General features: G+C 34.1%; 1 protein-coding gene across 3 annotated transcripts in view; it reads left to right on the top strand.

Annotated features, from left to right (window-relative positions):
• LOC120082015 (tRNA threonylcarbamoyladenosine dehydratase) overlaps positions 1-818 on the top strand; it is a 13,952-nt gene extending 13,134 nt beyond the window's left edge. For all 3 annotated transcript variants that reach the window (XM_039037232.1, XM_039037225.1, XM_039037240.1), the window contains one exon: positions 460-818. In XM_039037232.1, coding sequence (XP_038893160.1) covers positions 460-570 — 111 coding nt within the window. In that variant the 3' untranslated portion in view covers positions 571-818. The remainder of the gene's footprint in view (positions 1-459) is intronic.
• Positions 819-16,742: the final 15,924 nt, after the last annotated feature.

Raw genomic sequence — 16,742 nt, 5'->3', positions numbered from 1 at the left:
AACCGTTTTCCCTAAAACGGGGGTGGAGGTTGCAAGAGGCACTCGGTGTGCCATCGGCAGTCCGTAATCGAGTTGGCTGGCTTGTTCGTGAGCGGGAACAAGTGCCGCACAATCGCTAAGAGAAGCTTCCGAAAGAGCGATTGTGACAGTGCAGCCATAGTCCTCTTTCAACCACCCCGTCATATAGCATTTACAATTGAGTTTGTTTGTGTAAGAAAATTGCAGAGAGCCAAATCTTATCACTTTTATAAAAAAGCAATTGGTTGAATAGAAATAAGATCTAAATTTTATTTAGGTCCGGAACTTTCATACTCATTTCATTTTGGTCCGTATATGTATAGATATTTTGTTTTGGGCCCAGTTGGTTTCCTCTTGATCCTGAAAGTAGTGATTGCAATTCATGTAGCACTTTATGATTGATGGGAAATTGAGTTTTATGCATGTGGTTCTTTGATGCAGGCTGATGAACATGAGTCATCAACCTTAGATGACATAAAGGAAAAAGAACCTGAATTCTTTAGGAAGGTAAATGCTATTTTGAAGCGAGCTGAGATGGAATTTTCTTTGTGAGAAGATAAAACATTTTTTGTTTGGAATAGATATAAGGATTTGTTGAGTTCATCCTTAATATTTTAATTTTTATAGTCCAATATGGGAGGTTACTAGGTTAGAAGCAGGTTTACAGTTAACTAAAATTTTGGTTCGGTTGGTTATTTTTGAGATTATGAAATCTAGTTTTCTACTATATGTTCATGGTTTTTTTCGTAGTTGGGGATAATTAAAGTTGACTTGGGAATAAAATTATGGTTAAGGAATACTCTCTCATTGCAACATTGAATATTATGCATCAATTTTACTCTCTTGTATTTTAAAATTTACATCAAACAAGTTTGTTAGGTCCGCTGGTGCTACATCATGAATGGATATATTTAGGAAATAGTCTAAACTTTAAATATAATAATTATTATTGTTATATTTAAATATGATGCATGATAATATTTAATCTATGATGGGATATTAAAACTATATAGCATATGAATTTGTGGGCTTATGAGCTTCGGTTTCTGGGTCACAATCTAGAATGATGGTTTCGTGTTCGAAATGATCTATGTTCGTCGATTTTCGTGCACAAACTTTTTGTCCCGGAAATGGCCTAAAATGGAAATAGTGGGTTAGAACTTCCTGTCAGTTTTTTAAGGGGTTGTGCCCTTCTTAATTTTCTCCTTTCTATTGGGGAAAAAAAATCTTCATACTTTTCTTCATTATTCTCTTTGTTTACATACTCTTCTTCTTTCATAATTTTTTCTTATTTACAAGTATGGTAAAATTTTACTATCTATTAGGATAGATTGTCATAAATTATGATAGACATCTATCAATGTTTATCGTAGTCTATTACTGTTAGGCAATGACATTTTGTTATGTTTGAAAATGTTGTTAATAGTTTTATCATCCAAAATAATTACTCAACAATATAGGTATCTTTTTAAAACAAATATCGAAGTTTGAGATTATTATAATTTAACCCAATGTTTTTTTTTTTTTTTTTTTGAAATGCTCAATTTAAAATAGAGCAGGTCAAAGTTCGTATATATTTTAGTGGTAACTAATTTCATATAATTCATGAATGAGAACAATAAGTTCATATTATCACTTAAAAAAATCTTTTTAAAAAAGTTGTGTCAAGTGTCGACTTTGTATTACAAAAGAAAAAAAAGATTTTAGATCAAAACAGTGATTTTCTTTTCTTGACAAAAAAAGGGTAATTTTTCCAAATGGGTGGGGGGATTGAGGATAAAGATGGTATTTTATTTAAGCAGAACATCAACATTGGTTTTATGACGATTCTCCATTTTTTAAGGACGATAAGTGGGAGAAAGATGGGTTTTTGTTTTTTTTTTTTTTATTATTAATTCTAGGACAGATTGCAAAAAAATATTTTAAAATAGGATGATAGTTGTAATTATACCCTCAAACTTAAATTATAGAAATTGAGTCTAGATTGGATCTTCAAACTTACATAATTATAAAAACTGTAAAAATTGTATAAATTTGAAAGTTCGATTTTATCATTTGGAAATCCGATTTCTACAACCATTAGATGTTTGAGGATCTCATTTTAACATTTGTGTAAATTTAAGGGTTCAATTTTTACATTTGAATGTTTGAGAGTATAATTACAAATATCATCATAGTTCAGAAATGATTTTTCTAATTTACCTTTAATTTTATTATTTGTTACATTTATTGCTTCCATGTCAGAATTAAAATAATAAAAATATTATACTTAGCAAAGGGAAAAAAAAGGTGAGGACGTTTTAAACACGTTTCTCATAACTTAAGTATAGAAAAGGTACATTTTAAAAAATGAGAATTTGACTACTTTGGATTCACAATTTTGTGAACTTTTATTAATTTTCTTTTACCTTGTATTTGTTTAAAATTTATAATAAATATCACAGATATTTGGTATTTAATATTTGAATTTTATGAGATTTTAGTTATTAGTCATGTAGATAAATTTACGTATTTTACATTAATAATGAGAAAATAAGTTATAACTCGATAATCCAACTCAATCCGAATTTTAAAGGTTGGATTGGAGACTTATTTTTGAGTTGTCAACCTAACCAATCCAAATTTTCGAATTGGTCCAGAAAAATACCGTCAACCCGATCCAACTTAACCAAACCCAACCCAACCGGTGTACACCCCTTATTTTGATACAATGCTTTTTCTCGTTTTTTATTTGAAACTTTATTTTCATGGTAATCTAATCAAATCTCAGTTATGTAATTATTTTGTCCTACTTTTATCAATATGAAAATTTATAATTAGTTACTCTCTAAATTATGAATGATAGGAAAAGAAAACATTAGTATTTGCACGAGATTTCAAGAGAAATTTATTTCGTGGAACTTAAACTTTGTATTTGTATTAATTTTATGGAAAGTGAGTACAAATTGTAATACATAATGTTTTGATGCTTTCAAAATAAACTATAGGCTTTAAGCTAGTTGATCTTCTTGAATGATCGACCTTTGAGCTTGTTGGTCTTCTTGGATGATTGATCTTTGAGCTTGTTGATGTTCTTGGACGATTGGTCTTTGGGCTTGTTGATTTTCTTAGGTCGGCCTTTAGGCTTGTTGATCTTCTTGGACGATCGGCCTTTGGGCTTGTTGATCTTCTTGGACGATCGGCCTTTGGGCTTGTGGATCTTCTTGGATATCGGCCTTTGGGCTTGATGATCTTCTTGGATGATCGACCTTTGGGCTCTTTGTTCGCACGAGATTTCAAGAGAAATTTATTTCGTGGAACTTTAACTTTGTATTTGTATTAATTTTATGGCAAGTGAGTACAATCTCTAATACAAATGTTTTGATGCTTTCAAAATAAATTATAGTATTTAGGCTGGTTGATCTTCTTGAATGATCGACTTTTGGGCTTGTTGATCTTCTTGGATGATGGCTTGATGATCTTCTTGGACAATCGGCCTTTGGACTTGTTGATCTTCTTGGATGATCGGCCTTTGGGCTTGTTGATTTTCTTAGATGATTGGCCTTTGAGTTTGATGATCTTCTTGGATGATCAGCCTTTGGGCTTGATGATCTTCTTGGACAATCGGCCTTTGGACTTGTTGATCTTCTTGGATGGTCGACCTTTGGGCTTGATGATCTTCTTGGAGGATTAGTGTTCGCACGAGGTTTCCAGAGAAACTTGTTTCGTGGAGTTGACCTTGAGTTGGTGTTGATGTTGATGTTGATTTGGTGTGATGTGGTTCGATTTTTAGTACTTGATCCTTTGATTCTCTCTCAGTCGAATGCGTACACTTGATTTGAGGAAGCGAAGCGCATGATGATCTTGGAGTTGAAGTCTTGGGAGAATGCGATGATCTTGGAGTTGAAGTCTTGGAATAATGCTTGTATCTCCGAAGGACTCCAGTCTTCAGGTGTGGTCAGCCTTAGGAGTCAGGGAGTCCTTTGGTTGTTGGGAGAATTCTCTCTAGGCTCTGGAATGTAGAATTCCTGACCTCTTCAAATGAGGAGAGCTTCTCTATTTATAGAGTTCACAGGTGGGTTTGGGTTTGGCCCTTGGGTTTGAGGAGATTGAATCTTCAGCTTGTAGGTTGTGAAGATACGGTCAATTTGTTGAAATATTCTAATCTTCAAAGCTTCAAATAGTTCAGATCTTCAGTTCTTCAAAATTTGAGAACTTCAGTCTTCGAAGCTTGAGAAGCTTCAGTCTTCAGTATTTGAGAGCCCGAGTCTTGGATATTGGGAGCTTAAATATTCAAAGCTTTAATATGTCTTATGATCTTTAGAGCTTTAGTATCTTCTGATCTTCAGAGCTTTGATATGTCTTCTGATCTTCAGAGCTATAGTGACTTTTGATCTTCAAAGCTTTAGAGGAGTTATGTTTTTCAGATCCTTGGAGTTTCAGACTTCAGACCTTCAGAGAGCTTTTGTCTTCAATTCTTCCAACCTCCAACAAAATGAAGAGATAATGCCTCTACTTATAGAGGGTTCTCATGGGCCTTATATGGGCTTGGGCCTAATTACTTTACTGGACCAAAATTGGGTTTGGGCTAAAGTTGGATTTGGGCTCATATGTTGTTGGGTCGAAATACTGGACTTGAGCTTAATCTTTAATTTAGCTCACAATTTCACCATGAGTTTGAATTTGGTTGGGCCCGATCGACTTTAATTACTCGACCCAATCCAACTAATAATTTTTTCAATAGGCTCGGGCTTTCATTGATGATGTGACAACTCGTGATTCGTTGAAATTTCTCATTCAACAAATGTCCCTTTTCGAGATTTATGCATGCCTATACGGTGTGTGAATCTCGAAAAAATAATTTGGAATCAAAGTATGATTTTGACTCTTTTAATTTAATGCATCATCATGATCAAAATATGAGAATTTAGCTCAAAATTTTGATTTAAAATTTTGTTTGCTTGATGCACTCTCGCGAAGTAAACAAAAGATGAATTTTAGTCATTGACTTTCTTGCTCCCAAGTAAACTTTAATTTGAACTAAAGTAGAATTTATGTTACACTTTAATTGCAAATTTAATTTAATATCCCAAATTCTAAGAATCATTTTTTTTATATTTAGAATATACTCAATTCTTCATGTGAATTTGAAGTAGAATTTGTGATTTTGTCTTTTTCTTTCCTTCAACTTTGATTTTGTGAATGCTTGGAGTGTGCCTATATTTTGATTTGAGACCATACTTGGATTATGCCAAGGTCTTGACATTGGGATGAAATTTTGTTGGTACCCAGATTTTGGCTTGAATTTGGAATAGAATTTGGGGTGAAATTGAATCTCAATCAATTTTGGTTTGAGATAAAATATTGGGTATGCCCAAATTTTAATAAGAGACCAATTGAGACATTTTTTTATCTGCAATTTATTTTCATTGAAGATAAAAACTCAATATTGGATAATTTAAAATTGAAATAAAATTTGGAATATGATCAAATTTCAATTTGGAATGAATTTTAGACCTTTCCCGCAATTTGATTTGAAAATAGGGATGAGAGAACCTAAATTTGGATGAATTTATTATAAAATTGGGAAGATGCCCAGATTTGAGATTTTATCCACAATTTAATGTTAAAGTTGAACCATTTGATTGTGAATAAAATTTGGAATATGGCCAAATTTTAATTGGAGAGAAGTTTTAGATCTTACCACAATTTGATTCATTTAAGGATATGAACCTAGATGAAATTGAAATAAAATTTGGAATATGCCCAAATTTGAATTTTAACAGAAATTGAAATTCAATGGATAGAATTACAATCTTAAACTAATTTTGGCTTGAAGTTTGGATAATCTAGGACTTTGAACTTGAAATTTGGATAAATATAGATTTGAATCTTATTCCGACCTAAATTATTATTATTATTATTATTATTTTGTGAAGTTGAATATGGGCCTTCAAACTTACCGACAATAAAAACCACATTCTTTTTGTTAAATTGGATAAAACCCAATATATATATATATATATATATATATTAATTTAACCAAAAATTTGTTAAATCTTCTCAAATGCTATGGGCTACGCCGCGCGCACTGGGCCTGGACACAGAGCAGCAATTGAGTGGGCTTGAGCCGTGGACTCGGGTCGGGCTAGAGAGAGTGGACGGCGGAGTTGCAACACGTGGAGCTGGGTCTGGTCGCAGGTCATGGACTAGGTCTGGCACCTTAAACGGGTCTGAATCCTCTTTATCGAAACTGTTTGATTACAACCTAAAATAAACTCTAACGACTCTAGCAAATTTGCAGACCCTTCAGGACACGTTAAAGCCCATAAAACACCGAACAACTACAATAATTATTTCAATCAGGAAGAGAATTTGGATGCCAAAACCAAAATTATCCATTTTAGCACACATTCATAATCACATGAATAATTACCCACCATATGCTAAAGTAACACAAATTGAGTGTTCTAATCATGCTCTGATACCAATTGATGGAGTTACGAACATGAAAACGGAAGCATATTAGATAAAAAAACACTTTAACTATACTAATTTCTAGAATTAAGCATGCTAGTTCATATTATTTAAAAATTAAAATTTAGAGCACAACTTTTGATGATTCCCTAGAATGCTCCAATCCTTTGCTAGTTGCTTCGAGTAACCTTGGTGTAGACCACCATAAGAACTTCTCAACTATACTCTTGGTCTTAAATTGAATGGTAAAACTTAAATTGAGAGGAATTTGGAGGAGGATTTTGAGTTTGAAGAGAATGTATGAAGAACTATTTTTCTTCAAGTTGTTATTTAATTTGCATGAACCCTTTAATTAAATTAAAACCATCATTTTATAGAATTAAAATATGCAATTTAAATTAATAAAAAATTGACACCAAAATAAATCAATTTGAGTGGGATTTAAAGTGTTCTAGATAGTTGAAAAATCCAACTTTTCCCACTAATTTCATTTAAATTATCATAATGAATTATCTTAAATTTCAAAATTTAAAATCTTTAAATAAAATTTTATTTTTTTAATTTCTTAAATTCATAATCGTTTATTTTAATTTATTTATTAAAAATAAATTTATTTATTATTTATTAAAACTAAATTAATTTAGTCAATATTAAATTAACTTTAATAATAAAAATTAATTATATATTTGAATTTCACAAATTCAGAAGGTTATAAAATTAATTTTAAATAAATAAATAAATAAACAATTAATTAAATAATTTACTTAATTAATTTAATATCAAATATTAAATCACAAGCTAGTAGAGGGACCTAATGGAAGATTTGAGATTAATTGGCTAAACTCTTTAACTGAATTAATCAATATTCGTCAACTATCAGTATACTCCACTAAAGTCCAACAATTGTACTCTCCTCACTATAGATATATGTCTTCCACTTGATTAAACCATAATCAATAAGTTGATCCTTCAAAGGTTGTTCATATTTACAGTAGGGTCAAAATTATTGTTTTACTCTTGTAATACATCTTGCTCTTGAATTCTACATAGATCCACTAAAGAACAATTAGTTTATGGTCCTACCAATAAACCTAGTCCCTCTCAGACATAGAGAGGGAGGGGCCACTTTCTTCAAGACTAGGAGTCAGTACTTAAGGGAACAACCTATCTACCATCTTTAAAGTTGGGTAGGAGTGAATTCTATCTTGTAGGACTATGCCCCCAACTATCTACACATTCTTACCCCTAAAATGGGAGGCTTATCGAGCGGCGATGATGAGTCACTCTCACCCATGCAGATTAAATGATAATCTTGAATAAACATGAGTTCATAGTTTGCTCATGATTGAGATTGAGTTACCTTAGGTCATCTAATTGAAATAGTCAATTTTAACAGTAAATGGTGTTATAAAGAAAAGTGACTATTTCTATGTTCAGTCTTATGCGAACATCTTTCACATAGGATGCCCCCACTCACATGTCTCTACATGAACGATTTAGGATCACTTTGTCTGTATCCTATACAAAGTGGGCCGCATCCATAATCTTTCCAGGATAAGGTACCCAACTGTATCCTTATACTTACGTTTAGTTTATTGGATTTAGACTGTTACAAGTGTAATTTACTTGTTCAATAACAACTTTACTGAATAAACCTCAACAACAACTTTATTGTAAAATAAAATAAGTTTAAAGATTTACAAACTGTAAGTTTTAGGACATACAACCCAACAGATCTCTCAAAACTTGCATTGCTAAACTTATTTGGAAGGGAAAGACAACTAAGAAACGAGGAAAGAAGAAGTTTGTTTTTCTACTCATAACTTAAGGTTCAATTTGATAACTATTTAGTGTTATTATCTCCGCTTAAAAAGAATTACGATTATTATATTCCAATTAAAATAGTAACAATTATTGTTATTTTCCATATCTTCCCAGATGTATATGACCTGTAATTCGGAAACCAGCATGACTAAAAAGCAGCATAGTTTAACATACATGAGGCATTGCTCTGTATAGAGCAGAGTTGTTGAAAGAAGAAGCAACATTTTTCTATCCGATGCTAAATTTACCTTGTAAACATCTGACTTCCTAAGCTTGCAATGTTAATCTATAATCCTATATAGCCAGGTAGTTTAGACAAAACAAGCTTTCAAACTTTTGGACATTAAATAAATAGATTATCTTGCAAGATCTTGAGAATTAGTAAAGTTGAAAAAAAAAACTCTAAAAACATTTTATGAACAAACATATTGAAATCCTTGTACCTTTTTAACCTTAATTGGGTGGAGCTCCTCTTGCTCACACTCCCAATGTTGAAACCTTAGTTGAGGTAGAATTCTACATCACCAATAGCATCGATAATAGTCATACGTGCACGTATAGATCTTCCCTGGATACCTTCGTTTCCTTCAGCATTAGGGTAGAAAACAAACCCTTTATGCCTTCGTCTCCTTCAGTATCGAGGTCCCGGATACCTTCACAACCTTCAATATCGAGTTTCATAACTAGGGTACTAAATTCATACTTTACATAATCAAACTTTGCATAGCAAATTAGCATTCCTCATAAAATATAATATTTTAAATGAATATCATCAGAAAAAAAAAAAAAAAACTCATGATTATTAGGAATGCTTGCATCAAATACCACAAATTAGAAACATCATGCTCTAATATATTTGAGCTAACAATTCATGCGTTAAAACTCATAAATCAGTCATTCAACATAAATCATGTGTTAAAGCCACTTGGAGTAAAACATTCATAACTATGCATAGAAATCAATATAAGAAACTTTTTGAGTAAAACATATTCACTCACAATTTTCGGCTCGATCCTTCGGGTTCATAAGCCTCTCCTAATTGAACTCGGCCTGAAAATCACATTATTAACTTATTGTTATCCTCTAGATGATTATCCAGTCCAAACAGTGCATAAACATCCCATCATTTTAGCATAATTCCTTTAACCTCTAAATAATCCTAACTTTACTTAAACTTCCCTAAAACCCAAATTTAGTCCAATTCAGGGTTTTATTTTGCAATTAGGTCCTTTAATTACTAAAATCAACTTGAAATCCCAAAATTAATCTACAATCCTAGGTTTTAGATGCCCAAAAAATGCCAATTATCCTTAATTTTTTTTCCAAACTCTAATTCATCCAATTTAAGGTTTCACCTTATACTTTAATCCTCAATTTACCTTAAAATTTATTTAAGATTCCAAATTAATTCAATCCCAAGGTCAAAGCATCTAATTGATACCCATGAGAACTTAAATTAAGATTAGGAACATATTAATTAACCATAATTTTGTCCAATTTTACCCAATTTTCTCATTAACCCTAGTTAGGGTTTACTTAGCAAATTAATCGCTTATTCAACTCTAAAATTAACTTAGGATCCAAATTTTCTCTAGTTTTGGGTTTAAAGTATCATATTAATACCAATTGGACCCCTAATTATGCTTAAGAACACTTTAATTATGTTAAAGTTGGATTTCAAACTTTTAATCACAGATAAAAGATGACAGACAATGGTCCTCTTTAACCTCCAACTCATATTTTCTTCCAATTTTGGCTAGCTTTCCGGTGAGACTTCTAGTAACTAAATTCTATCTTCTTAGTCATACCTACTCGAACTAATTATAGATAGAATCCTAATCCTAGTTGGACGAAGATAAACCCTATGTCAAATCTCCCATAAATACGCCATGATCGTTCCATAGGAGGGCTATAAAACTTCTGACTTATTCTCTATTTTATAATTCTCTTACTGACTTAGGCATCAGAGTTCTTTTTCTTTGTTTTGTAGGTTCTCTCTTCCTCAAATTAAAAATTTACCATTGTTGACACATGGAGGTCAGGTATGTTTTTCCTTGGCCAAAATTTAGCATAAACAGTTAGCGTAGTTTGTGGGGACGAGAGTGATCTACCAATATGAGATTGAAAATCTTTGCAAAATTAAGGAAATAAAGGCTATCATGGCTTAGTTTCCATAATCATATTAAAGAAGAATTGCTGAACGCGGAAGCTATGAGTGAATTACCCATGACCAAAGTCAAAGAAGCCAACGTGTTGAAGAGTCAAAGCTGAGTTTATGACGACTTAGGCCGAGGCCGAGGCTGAGGCTACCAATGTTGTGGTTGAGCCCGGGGCTAGGACTACAAATGCCAAGGTCTAGGCTATCAATGCTAAGGTCGATGAGACCAGGTTGAAGCGAAGATCTTAGGTAGAGGCTGAGGCTGAGGCCGAGGAGACCAAGTTCAAGCGAAGAGCGAAGGTCGAGGCTGAGACTACCAATATCGAGGCAGAAGATATCAAACTGAGGCCAAAGATACCAAGTTGAAACAAATAGCAAAGGCTGAACAACCAATGTCAAGGCTGAGGATACCAAGTTGAGGCGAAGGCCCAAGTCCAAGGATGAGGCTCGACCAAGTTGGAAGGAATAGCTAAAGTTGAGGCAATCAATCTCAAGGCCGAGGGACCAAGTTGAGGCGAAAAGCCAAGTTCAAGGATAAGGCTCATAATTATTAATGCAGCGTGAAGTTATTATCAAAATTTTGTAGGGGGCTAACCGAGGTCAATCCTAAGCGCTTTAAAGTGCAATATTTTCACCATCCAAACGTGTTCAAACACACCATGTGCACTATAGAAGATGGCAGAGACTAAGTCAAGACCGACACGAAGCACATAAGGGCTAGAGATCTTTACCTTATCCTAATGTCTAGGGGTTTGTGTGAACCCTAAGTGTCCAAGGTTGAGGTTGAAGTCTAGGCCGACACCGACCTGTTGAGGTCGAGGTCGAGTCGATCGACGGGATCACGAAGCAACACAAGCTAGAAGAAATACACCCAATTTGGACCTAGAATGTTTAACTTATAACTACAAAATAGCCAAACCTTGAGACCTAAAGAATAGGAACTAATATTATTGGTGATTTTAGACTGAGGGATGTAATTGACATCTAGTACAAATAGGGACGACAAAGTCAAGAAAAGCAAGATACTGGCCAAAAATGGCAACTACAGACAAAAGCGAGCCTAGGAAATAGGGGCTGCCATAGGCTTGGCCCAAGCCAGCATGCTTGGCCTCGGCCAAGGCCAAGGCTGAACTTTGCCAAATGCCTAATGGCTGTGCTTTGCACATGCCCCAACCTAAGAGATCATTTTAGACTAAAACTATAGCAAAAAGAAGACACTCAGCCTCAACCAAGGACGAGGCCGACCCTTGCCAAATGCTTAACAGGACAAGTTTTACGCATACTCACCAACCCAAGAGATCATCTTAGGATAGAAATATAGCAAAATGAAGATGCTTTGCCTCGGCCAAGGCCAAGGCCGACTTTGCCAAATGCCCTGCAAGACATGTTTTATGCATGCCCTAGCCAAATGGATCATTTTAGCCTCGAAATATAGCAAAAAGAAGACACTCATCCTCGGCCAAGGTCGAGGCCGACCTTTGCCAAATGCCTAACAACGCACACTTTATGCATGCTCCAGCCCAAAGGATCATTTTGGGCTTGGAATATTGCCAAAAAAAGATGCTCGACCTTGGCCAAGGCCGACCCTTGCGAAAAAATGATGGCATACGACTAGTCATGACAGCAGCTTCGAACAACGATGGCATGCAGCTACGAATAGTGGCAACTTAAGAGGTGATAGAGATACACATGCATCTCAACGGTGAATGGTGACAATGATGGCAATGGCAAATGCATCTCAGCTCCAAGCAGCGCGAACGATAATTGGCAGTGAACGGTACTAGAGAGTAGGGGTGATAATTGGTTTGGTTTTGTTGGTTTTGAGGTCAATTGAGAACCAAACTAAAACAATCGCTTTTACAAAGAAGTGATCCAAAACAATGTCCAATAAATAACAAAACAATTGGATTTCTTTTATTTGGATCAGTTTATTATCGGTTTGGTTCTCGATTTTTTGAATTTTTCATTTTCTTCCAATTTTTAAGTTTATTACTACTTCGTTTTGAATTGGTCCTTTTTGCTAATACAAAATTAAAATTGGTTCTATTTCTTTTTTCATAAATTGAAATGTGACATTTTCTATTGGCACTTTTCTAAATAAAAAACATACAATCTCCACAATATATTTTTTTTTTCTAAACAACAAATATACATACACCATAATGATTAAAATACTAAAAGATATATATAACTGGATCGGTTTGGGTTTGATTTGTTTTTCTAATAAAAAACCTATCCAAACCAATACTTTTGGGCTTTCTCCATATACAAACCAAGATGTCTAATTTTATACTGAAAAACCAAACCAAACCATTAGATCGGTTTGTATTGGTTTGGTTTTTCAATTTTTTTGGTTTGTTGTTGCACTCCTACCAGAAAGAGACTTTAAGTAACTATAAGCTTTGAATGACGGTTCTAGACGATGACAATGAGTCTGATTAACAACAAACTCTCTCTACGACACCCAGATGGGATTTTGCTACCAAAGGATAGTTTATCGAAGGTCGAGTTGGCAATTTTTTCTCCATCATCAAGATGACCAACTCTGCTTGTATATGCTCCATCGAGCAGGTAGTCAAACGTCTCTTTAGGATTCATGAAGCCATCGTCAGTGAAGCCAATGATGATCTGCTAATAGAGTTAAAAAATGTAGAAGTTGCATTAGCCATGAAAGAAGTTGAAGATTATTATAAACCTAGAATTTCAAACTACAATAAACTTTTTCAAGCCATTGAAAGTTCTGGATTCGAAGCTTTACTTACAGGGTAGAAGAAGATGTGAGTAAGATGCAACCCCATGTTGATGGAGTTAGTTTTGAGAACTCAATGGAATTGATTAGGAGTGAGATATGATGAGGTTCTAAGTATGTGTTAATCTAGTTGAGATACATTGGTGCATTTTCTGATCCACACCATAAAAAAGAGAAAAAGTCTATCAGAAAAAGTTTATCTATCCCTTGTTATATTAATGAGTAGTTTGGAGTGGGATATGATGAGGGTGCTAGGCGTGTGTCAACCTAGTTGAGATACACTAGTGCACCTACTGATCCACACCCTAAAAAAAAGAAGAATGCCAAAAGGCTTTAGAAGGATGTATATCTCTTGCTTTTACACCTGTAAATTTCTACTTCAAATGGTCTAATATGAACACAATGTAGATTGAAGATTACCGTGATAACATAAAAAAATCGATAACATTTAGAAGTTTCTATGCACAATTTTAAAGAAATCTATGTTGCATCAATGACAAGAATATTTAAAATCAAGTTGATGTATAATAAATATTCTACTATATAATCTCAAAATTCTGTCAATTTATGATGTTTTGGCTTAGAAGTTCTATGTTTGTTGGAAGACAATGCAACATGGAGATTACCAGAATGTTGACTTTGAGGATAAGGAAATCAAAAGAGGAAGTCGATACCTCTCTCAACTCTACATCGATAAAGTTGAAATTATAACAAGTAAGACACAAGATGCAGGCATGGGAAAGGGTAATAATTTATTTAGAATTCAAGATCACAACCAATCTAAGACGATGATCATTGGAGCATATCTTAAAGCCTTAACTCCAAACGCCTCTACAAAATTGCAAACTACAAGATAAGTCTTACTCTAAACTTAAACCATTAACCAATTCACTTCAATCTCTTATCATTAATTAATAGTTAAAATAATGCATCTCGAAATTATTTAGTTCATAGCATGCCACATTCTTAAATTTCTTGAATATGTCAACAAAATGATAGTATCCACACATGTGCTCTGTATTCTTTCAGTTATTTATAATTGATAAAATGACAGAAATAAAAACCATGAATAACTAGAGTGCCGTGAAATATTTGCATTGGATAAGTATGCTGTTACTTATATAGAAGATTATTTGGGTGGTGACGAATATAGGAAATTTCAACAAAGAAGGTCTTCTCTAATCAGGAAATGGAATCGAGTCATTTGGAAGAATGGATCTATTTAGGTACCGCTCACGAAGAAACTGCATTGCAAGTGATCAAACTATAGAACTGTCGAAGATAAGCAAAAGCAACGACCGATCTGGGAAATGATGGATGGATTAACCATAATTTCACCCTCAGGGCGGGGAAGGATACCAGGAAGCTAGTTAAGTTGTAACGGGCTTGGTCAGATAATATTCCTAGTTCGCTCATGACCTCGGGCCCATCTTGGGTCAAGATAGAAATGAGTAGTTGTTGGGGTAGCGTGAAAATTGAACAGGGAGAATGTACTCTCAAGATAGGTCCTTAGGATTAAAACCCTGATAAATAGCAAGAATGACTACGAATCCTGGCTTAGAAGTGGGGCTAATGTTACAGGTGGATTCTAGAACAAAGGGCGAAAGCATCAAGGAGTAAGAGATTAAAGAAATAGACTAGGGAATAAGTTAGACATGGTTGGCCTCAATTCTGAGGCTAGCCCCAACAACCAAAGCAACCTCCTCGGTCTCGACCTTGACCAAGGATGAGCCAGGATGATACCAAGCCTTGTAATTTGATGAATATGGCATACCAAATGCACGCTTGGAACCATTTAGCTTGAGAGATAACCTATCTTATTTGAGATTAAGAAACTCATATCCTAATCCTAGTTGGACTAAGATAAACCCTATGTCAAAATGAATTGATTTCTGGGTGGAAAGTGTTAGTTCGAACTAGCATATACGATTTCATTGTTTCATGGCTGCTCTGATTTGAGACCAATAAGGCTGCGGACACTAAAAAATCGACCCAAAACAATGTGGGTATTGTTTGCCGCTACAGGTCCAAACTCTAGCTAGAAAAGATAAAGCACGTGGGTCACGAACCACCAATGGACACTGGCCAGAATTTGTGGGTTTAGGTTGTATGCCATCAAGAAGAAGAGAAACCATAGAAAATGGAGAAACGAAGGGAGAGAGAGAGAGAGAGAAAGGGGATAGGAGAGACTATCTTGGTCGAACTTCACGAAAAGAAGAGGTAGAAAGAGAGAGATGAAAGAAAGATGTTAGGATTTTTGGTTTTTTTTTTCCTTGAATAAGAAAATACACATGAATTAATTACGTTTTATTTAATGATAATTAATAATAGTCATAAATTGGTGACAATTAAAAATTGTCATAAATTTATGAAAATAAAAAATCTTCTTTTTTTCCTCCAAAACACGCATATATATATATATATATATACTACTTCTATGATTTTTTTTTTTTAATCTTTCTTACCTTGATTTAGCATACCTCTTGTGTTATGGACATCCAAAATCGCTATAGTGTTAATTTATTTTTAGGAAAACTGCAATGGGTGGTAAATATAGAATGTAGACTTGCAAACATGTCTTTGATGTATGGAAATTTTTAGATATAGTAGAATTCTTGAATTTGATTTTTATTCCAATTTTGTTCTTTTAATGAATCCATGCTCTTGTTCGTTGATTCAGATGGAACAAAGAGAGAGAGAAACCGATGAGAGAGAAATAATGATAGAGAGAAAAACAAAGAGAGAGAAACTGTTGTGAAGATCTCGGTAGCAGCAATTCACGCGATAGTGACCAAACATGGAGCGAGGTTGTGTTGGTCGATGGAGGAAGGCGGTGGGTAGGCAAAACGTTGGGCAGTAGCGGATGGTATGGAAAGGAAAGAGAGAGATATAAGTGAGAATAGATCTATTCCTGCGAAGAAAAAGAAAGTTGAGTGTATTTTTTTATAAATTTAAACTTATTATATTTTATATTGGGTGTATCAACTGTATAAACTAGTGCATCTGATAGCACCGAAAAAGTGCTATTTGGATCCACTTAATTCGGGATTGTCCTAGGGCACTCTATAGGTAGAACTAAGCATTTAGAATTAAACGGGGTTAATTTGAAGCAAATTAGAGGTAATTTGAGCATCTAGGTTTCAAAGGAGCAAATGACCAAAATGCCCCTATGTCCACCTCTCTTCAGGAGTCTTCAGCTTTATGGATTGATGTGGGAGTATATATTGTGTAGGATACAGCTTCAACCCAATATTTTTCAGGCAATAAGGCATTGGACAGCTGACATCTTACTCTTTCTAGCACTGTTCTACTCAATCTTTCAGCTACTCCATTTTGTTGAGGTGTGTGCCTCACGGTTCTATGCCTTACTATGCCATGCTCCCTGCAAAACAAGTTGAACTCCTCTCCATAAAACTCTAAACCATTATCAGTTCTCAAATGTTTAATTTGTTTAGAGATATGCTTCTCAATCAAGGTCTTCCATTCTTTAAATCTACTAAAAACTTAATCTTTGGATTTTAAAAAATAAACCCAACT

Source organism: Benincasa hispida, chromosome 1 (genome assembly GCF_009727055.1).
Source record: "Benincasa hispida cultivar B227 chromosome 1, ASM972705v1, whole genome shotgun sequence".
Lineage (NCBI taxonomy): Eukaryota > Viridiplantae > Streptophyta > Magnoliopsida > Cucurbitales > Cucurbitaceae > Benincasa > Benincasa hispida.
Note: the sequence above shows the minus strand (reverse complement) of the source record. Positions and strands in the feature narration are given on the sequence as shown.